Here is an 18,618-nt window from a genome sequence, read left to right on the forward strand (position 1 = left end):
ACAAAGCAGGTTAGCATGAAACAGGGGGTGATTGAAAGCCAAAGGGTGCATAAGAATGCAAAAAGCAAGCATGCTGTAAAGAGCATATAATTAGCATGGTTTTTATTTTGATGCATAAATGGTTCAAAGATGAATCCGTTGCAAACAAAACCCAATCTACAGTATACATTATGTAATTCCCTAACTACAAACAATGATATATTCAACATAAAACATGCACTTATTTTCCAATAAAGCAAAAAGAATACATTTTTTATGTATCAACAAGTGAATCATACTGGCAGGCAAAAGTCGTCACATTCTTTAGAAAAGTATATACAAAAATATTTTGCAGTATTTCTTTCCAAAATGTTTGTCCCAACCATGCCAGTCTTCAATTTGTTGAGCACTTTTTATGAAATTTATATTTCTTTAGCAATCAGACTCTGCTTCATGCAATTAGACTGAGTAAAGATTATAATGTCTTTATGATATTTATGTTCATTACAGCATTTAAACAGCTTCAAGAAATAACAAACAAGGAGTTATGAATTTCAAGTCCAATGAAATTTGTCCGCAAATGGATATGCAATATAAAATCCTTGTGATAATGGTCAAATTGCAATGGAATGAATATATTTCAAGTCATATATCATGAAGTCAATTCCTGTACGTGGTTACTAAATAAGAAAAGGCCATATCTATAAACCAAACATAGGTTAATGTATCGCAAAAGTTATAGGTATACCCATACAGTATGTATGTATTCATCTACTCAACTCAGATTTTTCTATCTCTAGACTTTTTTTTAATTACTTTTATGACCACCAAATTTATGGACAATTGCTTTCAAAACTTGATAATTCATAGTATTTTTGTTGTAATTTCAAAATTAGAGATGATCAAAATTTGAGTAGAATACATACTAATTGTTAAGAATTTTGGCAAAACAAATGTCTGTCTTTTGCAATATTTCCAAGCCTGCATTGCTCTTAAAATTCAAAAGACAAATTTAGTTGTTAAAGTCATTATGCTGAGAACTAATAATCATGTAATAATTTCAAATAACCATTTATAGCTTTAAAAAAGACATTTTTGAATAACGACAGTATTATTAGTAATTCTAACAAACATTAGCACCTCAGCAGCACACTTCAAGTCTCAACATGAATATACTTCGTTCATATTTCAAAACCAAGTAAAATACAGCATAGAGCACTTCAATTTATATGATCAATAAAAATATATAAATGAAATAAAATTATAACATTACATTGTTTGCTAACTGATGCTACTCAACAGCTTTAAACTTCAAACAAATTTTACCAAAATATTCTCATGCTTATATTGAATGTCCATTTATATGGGACATACAAAACATTAAAAAAATCTTCTAAAACACTTATGTTGACATACCTTTCAATGGCAACAGATTTCAAATGTCAGCCATGGTGGCCATATTGGATGTCATATTGACCTAGTTTTCATGTTGCACTAACTATAGATGATAAGATGTCTTTTCTTGAGAACCCTACATCGATACAACTTTATGTTAAGATGAGTAGCAAGAACAATATTTCATAATAGCTTTATCTGGGCCATACTGGATGACAGAAGAACACAAGTCTTATTTTGGACCAACTACACATCACAAGTCTTCTTTTGAAAACCCTATATAAATATAACTTTCTATTTAGTATCAGCAGCAAGAACAATATTTCACAGTAGCTGCAATGAGGCCATAATGGATGATAGATTAGCACCATTTTCATTAGGACCAACAATATATCAAAGTATTTTGTGGAAAACCTCATTTTGATTTACTTTCTATTAGAGAATGACAATTTTCAAGATGACCAACATATTCAGGGTCATATCAGCACCATTTTATTTAGGACCAACTAGAGATCACAATGAGTTTTCTGGTATAAAACCATAATGTATCTGTCAGTTATCACATAGAACAAGTAACAAGAAGACTGGATGATAAATTAAAACCATTTTCAACAGGACCAACAATACATGGCCATGCTGGATATCTTTTCTAGTTAGTATTACGTTGACTACATGTTGGAATGTTCTCTCTGTGTGCTGAATCTAGCTTTTCTACCTTGATATAACAGCAGCAGGTTTGTGGTTGTTCTTGGAATAAATATTGAAAATTACAGGTCATCTTATTGTTTTTCACAAACATGACTTTTACTGAATATTTCTGATATTTTGTACAACACCATTGGGAAGGAAGCTTCTCTTGGTGTCGCATGAAAATTAGACCTCTGATTGTCATGGAAGTATAAGCTGCTAGATTCAAGTGACCAACAATGAAAACTAGAGAGCACTAGGTCAAATTTTGTCAACACATGTTTCATCTTTTTCTGTCAATAAATTAAAGACATAATAAATGTTTGATTTGCAATTTTTGAGAAGATGAATTCTTACTAATAATGATGAATGTCATGCCATTTAATTTTGCCAGACTTATTAGTAACCAGCTACCCCCAATGTGGTTTATGTTAATTCCAACTTTTTGATGGGCAATGCATTCTGACCCATACCCAAACATATAGTTTTAAAAAACAATTAAGATGTGGTGGGAATGATCAGAGGAAAACTCTGACCAGTTGATTTAACTTTCTGTTTAGAAGGAGTATCAAAAAGATTTAGATAGTGGCTGCCAAAATGGCTACATGTTTATTGGATGTCATTTTGATCTCTGACCAAATTGACACTGCAAGTGTTTTAGTGAAAATTCCATGCCGATATGATCTTCCGTTCCGAATTTTAAGATGGCAATTGTGGTGGCAACGTTGGATATCCAAGTGGCAACATTTTTGTTAAGATCAACTAGTGTTGTTCCGATTATCGATTATAATCAATCATTCGTTGGTTCAGAAAACCAATAAGATAATCGTGACATTCCATAATCGATTGTGTGTGAAGAGAGGCTACTTTTAAGTTGTATGCAATGCACAAAGGCTAGTAAAACTCCCAGCCAGTAAAATTTATCTGAATTATTAATTCCCTTTACAACTACAAATATAATAATAATAATCATAATCATAATGGGGACTTTGTATAGCGCCTAATCTTTAGAAGCTCTAAGCGCTTTACAACATTGGACAATACATATAAGATACAAAAAACATATAATGCTATGATTACAAAAACAAACACCATGAAATTAGAAAACATTAAAAAACATGCTGAGAATATTTAAGATAGAAAACATAACCATAGGATATTCCCTCCATAGGTGCAAAATTTCATAATTAGGAACATAAAGTCATGATTACATGATCAAGCTGTTAAATTGTTGAGCTATTAAATTTACACACATTTTGATGATTTGTTTCAGTTTAAATGTAGAATCCCTTGTATTATTTGTAAACAATGACAAACATGAAACCCATATCCTTCTATACTTTAAATTATAGACCCATCTCATACGAATGAAAGGATTTTTGGGGGTTGCTACAGTATTTCAGTTACACATAAATGGACAGCCATAAAAGGTTGCGTTCATTTAACAAAGTTGTAGAACAAAAACAACACACAACACAATAGAAAAAAAATGTAATATTCTTATCAGGTTAAAGTATACATGTCATTAAAAGAGATTACTCCTGTACATTTATTAACATCTAGAACCCTTGATCAAAGATATAACTGTATAACAAACAAAAATTAAAATTTGCTTTTAGTAACCAATTATAATCAATAACCAGTTGGTTAAGTGGAACCGATTATTGATTATGAAGTTCTGACTGATTCCTATCACTAAGATCGAACTATATCTTGGCATATATATGTGTGTGTGTGTGTGTGTGGTGACTAGGATTTTAATGTCACTGTAACAATTTTTCAGTCATATCGCTTCGATGTCTGCAGTGTGGCAGTGTATAGTGATGCCTAGCACTGGGTCATCATGCCGCAGACATGTAGCATGATGACCCACCCAGTCACACCAGGCCAACCAGTCCTAACACTAACCTCTTAATGCCGAGTGCCTAGGGAGGCAGCTGTTAGTACCATTTTTGTAATTCTTTGGAATGACTCAGCCGGGGTTCGAACCCACAACCTCCCATTTCTGAGGCAGATGCTCTAGCCACTAGGCCATCAGAGCATTATGATATATGAATGTGTCAGTAAACATGCATGGCAATTCTCTATGAAGTTTAGGAGTAGCATCAACTGATGGAAAATGGGCCATCCCATATTATCTGGTTTATAAATAGACCATAGACCAGCAGAATGCTATAAAAGTCATGCCAACAAATCGACCAAATAAAAAACAAGCAAGACCAACAAGGGGGGGGGGCACCTGGTGATATATCCCCGGGGCCCTTAAGGGGGACCATGTCCAAACAACACTTTTTAATTTTATAAAAGAAAAATTTTGTTTGAACAAGAACTATGAGAGGCCCAGATGTTTCTCACCCCAGGGTCTGTGATCGCTCTCTATTTGGCCCTGAATACAAGCAAGCTCCTTATTTTCCAGCTCCACCTTTATGTCTTTATTTACAACCTGTGATATTTTTTAAATGTTTCCCTGACTTTCAAATATTGAGGGAAATTACATCTCCCCCTAACTTTTCATTCTCCTGTAGAATAGACCCTGATTCAAAAGTAAAAATGCTTGAATAGTATTAAAGTTGTATCATCAATGCATATCACACTTCAGAAATTCTGTATTGTGATACGAGTCATACTGGAAGTGATCCACCAGTACAGTGTGGTAAACTATATAAAATGAATGTATGAGGTACTTACCACTACATTTCCCTGTCCTATCTGTATGGCTGTCTCCTCAGTGACAGGTTGTTTTCTTTCATCACTCACTAGGACTTCTGAAGTTTTATGACTTCCTACAGTAAAAAAAAAATTGTCCCAACTAATTAGCAATACAACAAGAATGAGGTATTTATTAAAATCTGTACAAACTAAAGATTACAGTAAAATATGTCTGGGAACAATTCAATTTTCATAAGACATCAGGGGCTCTACTGTCTTAAAGTATTTCGATAAACTCCAGATAAGACTGTTCTTTCTTGTTCAACCTGCCAAGTACTGAGAACATCTCAGAATGACTGTGGGGGTGTTTTGAAATAGCTTGAATGTCTTGCTCAACAAGATTTGAGGCTACTGGGCTCAACCCCAATTACATGTAATAAAAATCAACTTAATAGCAGTCAGACTTAACTTTACAATATTTCATTTAATTATGTTTGTTTTATTTTCATAAAATTAGTTTTCACGTTTTCAAACTTAATAAATCTGTAAATAAAATCTATACAAGTGGGTGGGGTGGATATTCTTTTCTTTCTTCCTTTTCCTTCGTAACTGTTTTCGCCACCCCACTGCAAAATTATATGATGGTTCTCTCGTTTACGTGGTGGGAGAGTACAAAAATGACACTTGTATCTAGGTTGATAAAGTTTTAAAAATTATGATTTCTCTATCTATCCCTATATGCCCGGCTACAGATTTAATTAAAACGAACACAAATAAAACCAGAAAAACTTCATAAAAAAACTGCAAAAAAATTGCTAATTTCATGCATCAATTTCAAATTTCGAACCTGACTGACATAGTTGGCTCTAGCACTGTTAGCCTGTGCATATTCAAAATATGTGTGATTTTCATTAATAATATGGCATATATTCAACCTAATGAAAGTGTGTGTGTGTGTGTGTCGGCGTGTGTGTTTTCAAATTGCTCCAGTGTCTTCCTCAACATGATTTGAGATTACAGGGCTCAATCCCAATTAATTCACAAAAATCACTTTAACGAGAATCAGACTTGATTTTGCAGTATTTCGTTTAGGTTTGTTTTATCTACATAAAGTTATTCCCCCATCTTTAAACATTTTTTTTTGTGCCACCACACTGCAATATTATGATAATTGTCCATGGGGGGGGGGGATGCTGTCATCTAGCTTCAAAACAATTATTCTTGTTCTTTTTGAAAATTAAACAATATATGTTTTGCATCATAAAGCTAAATTGCCTCAAAAACCAATATTGCATTATTTTTTGTAAATTAGAAGCTTACATTATCCTTATGAAATGTGACAAATGTACAGTGTCAATTATTATTTCACAATTTCCAATGCACACAGAAACAGATTATTTTATACAAAAATGTAACAAGATGAAAAAGTTTAAAAAATATTAATGATTTTCCTCTATATCCAACTACACTTTTAACTGATTAAAAACGAGGAGGGGGGGGGGCAGAATAAACGTCATAGTCTTAGAAACAAATGTACAAAATTTGCTCATTTAATTCATTAATTTCAAATATATAACCACACTGACATCACCATAGCACTAAATAGGATTTTCCTTACTAATAAGGCCTAATATGTATGTGGGTGAGTCCAAGGTTTATCAGACAAATGAGATATTGTTCGCCATCTTAGACAAATAATTTCTTTTATTTTCGTAACTTTGGCAACTTTATTGTTTTAGTACACGCTTATACAAATACACTTTATTCCTTTTTTGCTCAATTCTTGTTACAAATGATGTTAGAAATATTAAAATTAAGCATTCGTAATATTGGAAGATTTTCGTGCAAACGGAAACCCGGAAAGGACAGTGAGTACCTGTCTGATTGTTGGCAACATCTTCCGCTGGGTTTTAAAAACATTTTTTTTTCAATGACAGTTGTTGTGCTATAAATTTCCAATTACAAAAATTTGATAAATAGAAAATATAAATAAATATAAATTCATTTTTAAAATAAGGAAGCATTTGTAGACATTGTTAGACATGTAGACAAGGTTAAACAATATATGAATATTCTTGCTAAATAATTCTAAAAGCGTGTCAAAAAATACGGTGTACATTACAGGTGAAGACATCCAACGGCCATCTTTGTATCTGAATGGCACGCGCTGGAAATGAAAGCGACACCTGGTGGATAAACTCGGTACAAAATGTCGTCGTCCTTCAGCAGTTGATAAATTTTGTCTATCAAAATTGTGTTATTTTTATTTACATATAAATGAATATATTATAAATAAATAGTATAAATAAATGTATATCACTTAAGAGTATTAAAGTGAACTTAATATAAATTTTATAACAACAAATACTATTTATTTATACTTAACTTCATGTCAGCATGACAGTTCTGCATGAAGAAACTGTCGTGTTTACATTTTGTTTTCTACATTTAACATGAAATCTTTGAGAATTGTCAATAAATAAAGTTTGTAATTTTATTTATGACGTCATTAAAAGTTTTTTATGTCAACAAAATATAAGAAATATGAATTACCTTGATACACGGGTTGGAATACAGTAATGTCACTACTATGCCAGCATGTGGCATACAGACGTCCATTGTCCCAGAATATGGCAAGGAGTGGAATTCCCTTTGTGAAAATGGCGACAAGTTGACATGAAGCTGTAAGTTGATGAATACAGAAATCATCAGGGAATCCACGGTTACATACGAAAATATTCCCGTCTTCATTTATAACGATTGATGTCGGTGCTTGTAGACGTTGATGTTTGTATGTATATTTACATTGGCTGGGATTCAAAATGTCGAATCCATAGACACCAGTGTCAGGGGATTTATAACCAGCATCACACGAGACATAAACCATGTTGTCTTTTGTTGACACTCTACTAATCCATCCGTCCCCTTTACAAATCTGGTGAATCGTCTCAACATGGCCGTCATCAAGTGACACGATACACCAGTACAACCTGCCATGTTTCCAACCACTGACAACAAGATTATCCTGGAATCTGACAAAACCATAATATTCATCCAATACTCCCTGTAGACGTAAACTCCTGGTCGTTTTAATAACAGGTGACATGTCTGAAGAATCAATGGGCACCATATTTATCAGACCGTCGAGATGAAGGACACAAATTGTCATGGCGTTCATCAGACACATGTCACGTGGTATTGACTCCCGTCTGTCTGACGATGCCAGGAATTTTCCATCTTGGAGTCGATAGATCTTGACTTTCCACGTACTGAGGTCTAGGACGACTATCTTGTCTTGGCAGACGACAATAGAGATGTACCAGGGGAACTCGTAGGCTGCGGAAATAAAGTGATATAAACATTAATACACATCTACACAAAAATATTAAACATATAGAATTATATTAAAATATGAAATAACTCAGTCTCTGGGTCATTTCTTGAAAGCTATAGAGTAAATGTCTCCATCCCAATACCACGTAACAACTACACAAAACGGGACTACACAAAAGTGAGGGGAAAATATTGTATTTTTTAACATAAAAAATAACGGGATTTGAGTCAAAACGAGTAAATGGTGGATAGACTACCGGCTTTGCAAACAGAATAATGGCTGTCGATTTTAACGAGTACAACTATAAATAAAGCATGATCACACACTAAATCAAATACAATATACTTTACTTCCATTTCTTAACAAAACCATAACAAAATTAGAAAAACATTTCGCTAATTTACAATTATAACAGTATCACTTAAAAATTTCAATTTTGTTTCAAATTCCAATAAAGGCCGGGAAAAAATTCTCGAAAATATAAACCATTTATGCTGATGAATGCAATTTCTCTCATTCTTTGAAAAGTTGTTTAACCATATTATTGGTGTTGGTCATGCAAACGGGGAGGAGGGTCAGGTGAACTAAATTTAAAAAGCAATAATAATAATAATAATAAATCATTCATCTAACATTTCCCTGTCATATCAACATTTAGTCGTTACGCTATACGGATGTGCTACCCTGAGTATTTCAATGAAAATCCGTGTAAACGTCTTCATTCATTTACTTGTCTGCTGCATTTTCTCACATTAGGCTGCTTGCCTTGGATTATGACGTCTGCACTGACAAGAACGCTGGCGGAAACATGCAGCATGGAGAAACGTACTTAGTTACAAATCCGCGAAGCCCGATGTACTAAAGTTTACATGACACAGGGGTCAAAACAGCGGCAGCGATTTATTCTGACAGAATTTGTTTCGAGTTTTGAAGGAGCGCGCGTCTTCAAATGTAAAACACAAACTCTCTGGGATCAGATCAGAGCTCTAGATATATTATTATCGATATGTGTCGAGTTTTATTTCTCTATAAAGGAAAGTCTTGCACCATTTTATCATGTAAGTGAAAAGTAAAGAATCAACTAAGCAAACGACGTGTATGTTATTGCCGTAGTGAGTCTTCACGAAGACAACTTTTCGCAAAGAAAATGATTATCTTGGGAGGAAAGTAATCTCCCTTTATTCACTTTAAACATGTGCATCCTGGCCGTACGTATACAAAATAAAAGATTTTCATGAATAACTTGTTATGATGAGTCCGCCATATTCACGAAAATAAATCACAGGTCTTAAAGAAGATTAATACCTCTCCGTACAGAAATTACATTGTATGAAAATTCCCCATTTTCAAGCAGATTAACATTTTTATTCCACGTTTACGGGCTCTTTTTCGTGAAATAAGGTAATTCCGCACGAAAACTGCACTTTTCTCCTGAAAAGAGACTTTCTCTTAAAAAAAGATTGTATCAGCGTATTGCATCGACACGATACAATCGCTTTCCAGAAAAAAAACTGATAATTACTAACGCTGATGAAATTAGCGATGTCGATTAAGCAAAAAATAACAAAAATACAAAAATACTTTGCCAAGAATTTACCAAACACAGTTACCCTAATAAGCGGTTTGAAACTCAGCAGTGATAAACAAATGTCCGTTACATGTCAAATGTGTAGCAATGTGATCATTATTACATTTAGTCCAGTCATGCGACATCACCTAATTGTCCATGTGAGAGATTGCCGCCAGAGAATGTAAATGAACTATCAGTAAAAAAAAAAAAAAAAAAAAATTAAAAATCGCGACAAATTTTTACAAAGTTATTTTTTCTTCATAAAAACAACGTTCGTATTTAATGACGGGTACTTTATTACCAACAATTATATTCTTTTTCATCATTTTCTTCAGATTTTTCCGTAGCTCTTTGACAAGTAAAATGAACAGTGTCTGCAAGTTTCTTGAGAGAGAGAGAGAGAGAGAGAGAGAGAATTTTGAGATGCCCCCTGATTATTGCAAAATACCCTTTCTCAGTGGATCGTTCTCCAGTAATGCTACATTGTATAAATTTTTACACGTCCTCTTAAAAAAGCGTCAACATTTATATCCATAATTAAGATGCGAGAACCATAAATATAAATTCGTAGGTATTATCAACGGCATTTATAAGGGTTTTGAAATTCCAGTTGGATATTACACAGTATTTCATGTGGACATAATCATCCGATTGAGACGCTATTATGCTCATCTCACAGGTTATGGCCCTGTCTCAAGTTAAATCACAACGTTTGACAATAATTCCATAAAACTACATACACTGCGATTAAGAAACTTTATGCTGGAATTGTTCATTCTAGGTAAGCTTTATAAATGAGAAAACTATTGATACAGCAAATTACAATCAGTCTTGGTATAAATGTAAAGTTTTGCAATATATTGCAGGGTACATAATACAAAACTTCAACTTATAAAAGTTAAATTGCAAATTAAAATAATGTCCAAATTTTGGGCAAAAGCCTCTTCCAGACACTTCAAACAGCGAAGGAAATTTACAGCCAAGCGAACACATTCTGTCATTTTGTCATTTTTGTCGTCACCTAAGCGTGGATGTGTAATCTCTAGTCCCATAGCTCAGGAACAAAGGTAATTATAAAAGCTGATTCGATTGAGCCTAGGACGTCCTATTACCGCGTCAAGCTACCACCGCGTCCCGTAACTCAGAAGTTACAGGTAATGATGAATACGATTGATAATACGTCACCCTATTACCGCGTCGTGCCTATCACTGCGGTATTTGACCGTATATTACAACCGCTGTCATCATGCATCACATCTTGTTACTGAATCATATCTTTAAAATCACTGACCGATGTGGTGGCCTAGTGGTTAGAGTGTCCACATCTGATGATGTTGGTCGCGGGTTCGAACCCAGGCCGAATCATAATAAAGACTTGCCAAAAATATGGTACTAACAGCTGCTTCGCTAAGCACTCAGCATTATGAGGTTAGTGTTAACTGGTCGGCCTGGTGTCAGGATAATGTAACTGGTTGAGACAACATGCTACATGTCTGCGACATTATGCCCTAGCGCTAGAATTCACTATAAACTACCTCACTGCAGACATCGTAGCGATATGACTGAAAAATTGTTTTAAGCTACGTTAAAAATCTAAATCATACATATACATACAAACATACATACATACATTATTTCCAGTTATACGTTAACGACAGTACAAGCAAAGATGTGACTCGTCAAACAAATCCCGTATAATCTTCATCCCTTATACATTTTAAACTTGTCTTTTAAAATAAAGTTCAAATGATCCTTCTATTTCAAATTTATTTTAGCCAGGCATGAAATCACATTTTGTTACGGGGCCCCGAGTGGCCTAGAGGTCTAAAGCGCTCTCCGTTAGGGATCACTGCCATCTCACCTCTGTCTGCGTGGGTTCGAGTCTAGGATTCGGCCAATGTGGCTATGTGAGAAAGCTTGCCAGTAGCTTCTCGTGGGTCGGTGGTTCTTAACGGGGTTTTCACGGGTTCTTCCTCCACCATTAATACTGGCCGCCATGCATAGCCTATCGTGTGCTAAAAATGGCGTTAAACCCAACAACAACATTTTGTTACTTTTTTTCTCTTGATTCGTGATAGGTCATATCACCGTAAAAAAAGAAGCAAAAAATAAAATAAAATAAAAAATAAGTCTTTGAACCAACAGATTTCCAGCTGAAGAAGTTTAGGACATAATGGATGATACTTATTCGCCTGCCTGCCATATTTGCTGACCATTCTGCAAATATCACTACATAATTATGTTTCTTATTTCGTTTCTTTTTCAGTCTCGAGTAATGAGCTACTCCATATATCAGTCAATATTAATCCCCCGATTCCATCAATATAGTAGATGGTAAAACCGATCAACAAAAGGGGAAGCTACGATTTCGTGTAGAGCGACCCGTGAGAAATGAGCACATGTAAACGTCATCTGTTTACAACTGTTGAAACATCTACGGCTTTACACTGCGGTAAATACGGGAATACGCTGTCAAACAGATATAGCCACTGTTCCGAATCCCCGCGACAAAGGGTAACTGACGCGATACTTTTCTTATGCATACGAAATCTTTCTTACCTATATGTTTGTAAAACTACGGTGCCCTTTACGTGATATATATTATAAAAGAAGTACTAAATCGAAATAACTACATGTCTTGTTTAATGGAATTATTATTATGTGTGAAACCAGACAATATCGTTATTACAAAAACAATGTGTCGATAAATTGAAACATTACTTCCTTGTTTCATCATTTTGAACCCATTGCTTCTTTGAATAAATGCGATATTTTTCTATATATAATGCATGGGTTCTGAATAATTTGGTACAGCAGTCAACAGAGTTTCATCCTTTTGAGAAAGATCAATCTATTGCCCGAGAGATTCAACGCTTATTATTGCTAATCGCACCGAAGTTGATATTTGAGTTTTGTCTATTACCTGTCAGGAAGTTTCCTTTTTGCGGTCTTTTTTGCAGCAGGAATGGAGTAATCTTTTATAGCACAAATATGGCCCGAAAAAATACAATTTATTTCCAAACAATGACCACGTGAGTTTGATTCTTTCAAGATAACGAAGGCTATAAGCCGGGATAGATAGATACATAGATATATCACATATATTAAAATTAACTTGACTTTTAAAGTGTCGGTGTGAAGCAATTTGATATACCAATTCTGTTGGTATGACTACGCATATAATTATTGTTTCCACGGTTGATTATTTCTCTTGATAAGTTATGAATTTTTATTTATGAAATCATTTATAAAATAATAAAACAGAAAGAAAAGTAATTAATATTTACCGATTTAAAAATGAATTTGATCGGAATTTCCTCTGATTTCCCCTATTATTTAGGGGAGAGAAAAAAACAAACTTGGAGATTATGGAGAGTGAGAGGAAATGCATTTTGAAGGGATGAAAATCTTCAAACTGACCTTACACAAGTAACCTAGATGAACCCGGGTCCTTATAATCTTAGGCGTACACTTTCCATATATAGCACTTGGGCATCATATCGCAGACATGTAGCACGATGTCCCACCCAGTCACATTATCCTGACACCAGGATGACCAGTCCTAACAATAATCTCTTAATGCTGAGCGCCTAGCGAGGCAGTTGCATGTACCATTTTTTATAAGTCTTTGGTATAACTCGACCGGGGCTCGAACCCGCGACCTCCCGCATCCGAGGCAGAAGCTGTAACCACTAGACCACATGAGCGGTCCTTGAATAATGCAACAATAAGCATTGACGAACAACAACCAGAAGAACCAAATTCAAAATAAAATTAATATGCATACATTTTTTCTTCATGTTTTGTATTGTGTTGTTTTGCCTTGAATTAGGAAGCAGAATTAGATTTCTACTGATATTTCCTGCATAAATATACAGAAAACATAGTAGAATGTAAACTGTAAACCGCTGAGTTTGTTGCCATGGATACAGTACGATATGAGTAGTTAAGTGGGCCACCATAGGGACAATGGGACTTAGCATTAAAAACACCCCTGGGCAACTCTAGGGACAATGGAAATTTAACATAGAGAAAAACGCTGGGCCACTTTAGGGACAATGGGAATTTAACATAGAGTTTGGGTCTGTCTAGGGACAAGGGAAATTAACATGGGAATAGAGTTTGGGTTTGTCTAGGGACAAGGGGAATTGAATATGGGATTTTTTTTTTTTTTTAAAGTTTTTTTAAATTTAAATTTAAATTTAAATTTAGAAAAGGGGTAGGCAATGGAAAGGCTATCTCTTTTCGAGAAATATGGCTGGCCCTGAAAAGGGCCTTTGGGTTTATGTTAATGTATTCATTAACATAAATGGTACCGCATTCGTCTTCTTCTTGTCCTTAGGCTACGTCTCACTGTTGGTCCGTAAATCAGCACTCTTTTCAGGCATCCTTGTCTTTCTACGTAGATCCTACGTATCCACAGGCTGGTGTTTGTCCTGTGGACAACGGCCCACTTGGATCGGACATACATGGGTATGTCCGTCCGGAACATCATGGAAGACACAAGCGTAGAAGATTGCACATCGGTCCACATCTTGAAGCGACGAGAACAGGTGAATCAATGCACTGAACTGCGCTTATTTATAGGTAGAGGCAGGATTGAAACGGATTGAGTTCATTCACCAATCCAAACACGCGTTACAAAATTCAGTCAGCCCGCATCCAATCCGAAGAGAGTAGTCTGTGACGTCAGTTGGTCTATATAGATTCGCTAGCGCTTGTGTGCAGTCAATCTATGCGACAGTGATTCAACATGACGGAAACTCAGAAAACGATCCATTGGGGTGCACCAGCAGGGGAGACTGCCCAAGGGAACCCGGACTTACTTTCAGAAGAGGTACATTGGGATTTTGTGGATTTTCTTACCTCGCAAGAATTTGTTCCGGAACCTTCGTTACCTTCTTCATTACCGCAAGTGGAGAATTTTAGACAGAGACAGAAAGAAGAATTGGAGAAATGTATGCAACGACAAAAGGAAGCGGAACAAGCTTTTCTCCTACAGCAACAGCAACAGCAACAAGAAGAGGTAAGAAAAAAACAACAGCAACAACAGCAAGAAGAAGTAGCAGCAAAGAAACAAGAGGGTGAAAATCAAACGGCTACGGTACTGTTGGACATTTTAGCGGAGTTAAGAAGTCTGAAACAAATGTATCAGACTTCTTTATCACGACCGAAGAGAATACGACCTTCCCGAGCTAAACACGCCAACCCTGTGACTAAGCCTATCGTACCACCCTTAGTGATTTCAACCCAATCATCAGAAGTAGGCCTTGGCCGTGGCAAAGGCTTAAGGCAGTTAAAGTTGATTGGTTAAACTCACTCCTACACCATAAAGAAAAAAGGCCCTTTTCAGGGCCACCCACATTTCTCGAAAAGAAATACAATTTCAATTTGCCAATAACTCAAAAATAAACCCACCCATTTTACCCTTATAGTACGTGTCTGTGTATGAGTGCGTTAGTGTAGCTTCTTATTTTAAAATCAAAACTCAAAGACACTTACCTTATATCATTCATGTATTCTTTTATCGATTTTTTTACAATCCAATTCACAATTCACCACAGAACACTTTAAAAAGTTCGTACACTTCTTCTTTTTCATTATTTAGTCTCTCTGTTTTCTGAATTTCTTCACCGTTTTTTCCTCATTTTCTTCCCTTCTTCTTTTCTTCTCCTGTTTCTTTGCCTCTTTTAAATAGAATTGTCTTCTTTCTTCCTCTTCTTCCTCTGAAGAATCCCTCTCTTCTTCCGAAGAATCCCTCTCTTCTTTTGAAGAATCCTTCTTTTCTTCTGACTCCTCTTGTTTCTTTTTTGGGCAATCTGGAGACCAATGTCCTTTTTCTTTACAATAATAACAGGTATCTTGACTTTTGTCTTTTTTAGCCCCTGTTTTTGTTCTTTTTTGACGGTCTGGACACTCTGAAGACCAATGCCCTTTCTTCTGACAGATATAGCAAGTATCTTGACTTTTATCTCGAAAGGAAGGAGAGTAGTCCGTCGGCTGGTCTGAAGAGAATTTTCTAATGACCCCTCGCAAAGCTCTGACGAAGCGTTCCATCTGGGTAGTCTCTTCCATCGTTGTGCTCAGCTTGAGAGTGAAATGAATAGTGAAAGGACAAGACACACACCCTTTTTATATACGCTGGTTTGCCAAGACTATAAATTAGTCTATGGTGTTTAAACTTGAGTCATTTGACGTTTTGCACTCAAGATGAAACGATCCCATTCATTCGAGAAGAAAGAAGAAGAAGAAAGTAAGAGGCAGAAACGTGATCTATCGCCTCGTACCAGGGCTGAAATCTTGGCACAGATTCATGCCAGTGATTTTGAAGAGGACATGAGTGAACCAGAATTTGAAACCTCTAAACCATGTTCGTCACCCTTAGTCAACCCTGAAAAATACTATTCCATTCGAGAGACGGAAAAGCGCTCCTCTAGAAAATTTAGAACCACGGCTTACACCTACACGGTGAAGTTTAAAGATTTCAAGGCCGACGTACCCTTGGAGAAAGCAGAAGGGTTCATCACCGAGATGTGGGATTCTTTGCTCACCGCACTCAAGCGACAATGTCAACCCAAAGAAGACGATCGCTTGACACTATCCATAGATCACGACGGTTTGAAATCCCCTGTTTGGATCGAGTTTAGCAGACCTGCAGAACTAACCCCTTCCAAAATCATGGACAAGATTCAACACGTACAACAATCTAATGACCAGTTTGACATCACCGATGGTAAAGCCACACTGAAAATGGCCCACGTCTCTCTTGCTCAAGGGACAGGACGCAAAAAGATGTTATTGGTGAACGAGCTTCGCAGCATTAAGCGTAGTCTTGTCCAAATTCACAATCCTCATGACCAGATGTGTTTAGCCCGTGCCATCGTGGTGGGACGAACCTATGCCAACAAGAACGACACGACAGAATGGAAAAGAACCTGGGAGAACATTCGAAAATCGAACCGAACCAAACAACGAAACGAAGCAGAACTCCTGTTGCAACAAGCTGGCCTGTCCAAAGACACACCCTGTGGCATTCCTGAGATGCAAACATTGCAAGATGCCCTAGCTCCACGCTACACCTTGAAAGTGCACCCTCAAGAAATGCGCGGGTCTCTGTTGTTTCGAGGCCAAGACTTTAAGGACGGAAAATACATTCATGTTTATCATCACGATGACCATTTCGATACCATTACCAGTATCACCGGCTTCCTGGGATACAGATATTACTGTGAGAAATGTGACTATGGATATAATAATCGAGAGCAACACAAGCATTGTGGATGGAAATGCCCAGGATGTTTGGCCTCTCCACCCTGTCTGAGCGAAGAACCAGTGCCTTGTTCGACTTGTCTGCGCACGTTTGTCAGCCCTACCTGTTACCAACAACATTTGAAAACACAAGGTTCACAGAAGAAATGTGCTTGTCAACTCCTGAGATTGTGCCCTACGTGTAGACAAGGCATACGTACCTACAATGCCAAGGCACACGTATGTCGAGGAAAGAAAAAATGTCACATTTGTCACCACATCGTGGACTTGGAACACGAATGTTACGTGCAAAAATACCAACCCCCACCAGAGAAAGAGGACGGTCACAAGAAGAAAGGCAATTTCATCTTTTTCGATTTCGAATGCATGCAAGAGACCGGCATTCACATCCCTAATTTCTGCGTGGCTCATCGAGCGTGCGAGAAGTGCATTCAAGAACCTATCTTCAGTCATTGCCCTCACTGCAGCAAGATTCCTGGAGGACGTGAAAAAATCTTTCGGGGACCAAACACGTTAGCCGATTTTGCCCAATGGGTCTTAGACCCCATCGACAAGACGTGGAGCCAAGAGGACATCGAACGTTACGGAGATTGTCATCGTCATGCCACGGTGATGGCTCACAATTTCTCCGGATACGATGGACAGTTTCTTTTGAGGTACTATACGGAACATGGCACCGAACGTCCTAAAGTGATTTTGAACGGAGCCAAAATCATTTTCATGCAAGTGGGACAAGTACAGTTTAAAGATTCGATGAGTTACTTGGCCATGCCTTTGAGCCGAATGCCTAAAAGGTTTGGAATGACAGAAATGGCTAAAGGGTACTTTCCACACTTTTTCAATACGGAAGCCAATCAACATGCTGTTCTACCCCATTTGCCTGAGGCTCACTATTACGACCCCGACAACATGCGTACCGAACAACGAGAAGCTTTCTACGCTTGGTACCAAGCTCACGCCTCGGACCCTTTCGACTTTCAGGAAGAAATGTTAAAGTATTGTCGTTCCGACGTGGACATTTTACGGCGTTGCTGTGGAAAATTTCGAGAACTGTTCATGGAACACGGAGGGGTCGATCCTTTGAAAGAAGCTTGCACCATTGCCAAAGCGTGTTCCTTAGTGTACCGCCAACGATTCATGCCTGAAAACACCGTGGCTGTCATCAGTCCTCAAACGACCCACTATGTCAAGCGTCAATACTCGGTCAAAGCCCTACGTTGGTTACATTACTTGTGCGACAAGGAAGACAAATGGATTCAGCATGCCCGCAACGGAGGAGGCGAAAAGACCATCGGAACGTATTCGGTAGATGGCTGGGACTTAGAAAACCCCAAGATCGTCTATGAGTTTAACGGTTGCTTATTTCACGGATGTCCCATCTGTTACCCTGACCGTGGCACTAAAAATCAGTTTTTGCAACGAACCATGGAAGACTTGTACCAGGACACTTGTCAGCGACGCCTAAAGTTAGAACAGCAAGGATACAAAGTGGTGGAAATGTGGGAACACGAGTACGATCACCGTATGAAAACCGATCCCGAGTTTAAACGCCTCGTGGAAAGTTACCAGTTCATAGACCCGCTGAACCCGAGGGATAGTTTGTACGGAGGAAGGACCAATGCCACCTGTTTGCTGTACCAAGCCGACGAAGAGAAAGGAGAAGAAATCAAATACTTGGACGTGTGTTCGCTGTATCACTACGTGTGCAAATATTGTCGCTTTCCTGTAGGACACC

At 37.0% G+C, this 18,618-nt stretch overlaps 1 protein-coding gene across 1 annotated transcript in view; it reads right to left on the minus strand.

The window, feature by feature from the left end:
* Positions 1-8,030, minus strand: part of LOC149770956 (uncharacterized) — an 88,569-nt gene extending 80,539 nt beyond the window's left edge. The window contains exons 1-2 of the mRNA XM_089948942.1: positions 7,264-8,030; positions 4,750-4,844 (exon numbers count right to left, since the gene is read on the minus strand). Of these exons, the coding sequence (XP_089805068.1) occupies positions 4,750-4,844; positions 7,264-7,897 (729 nt within the window). The 5' untranslated portion in view covers positions 7,898-8,030. The remainder of the gene's footprint in view (positions 1-4,749; positions 4,845-7,263) is intronic.
* Positions 8,031-18,618: the final 10,588 nt, after the last annotated feature.

The sequence above is a fragment of the Sinohyriopsis cumingii genome, unplaced genomic scaffold (genome assembly GCF_028554795.1).
Source record: "Sinohyriopsis cumingii isolate HCF-2022 unplaced genomic scaffold, ASM2855479v2 utg002187l, whole genome shotgun sequence".
In the NCBI taxonomy this organism is placed as follows: domain Eukaryota; kingdom Metazoa; phylum Mollusca; class Bivalvia; order Unionida; family Unionidae; genus Sinohyriopsis; species Sinohyriopsis cumingii.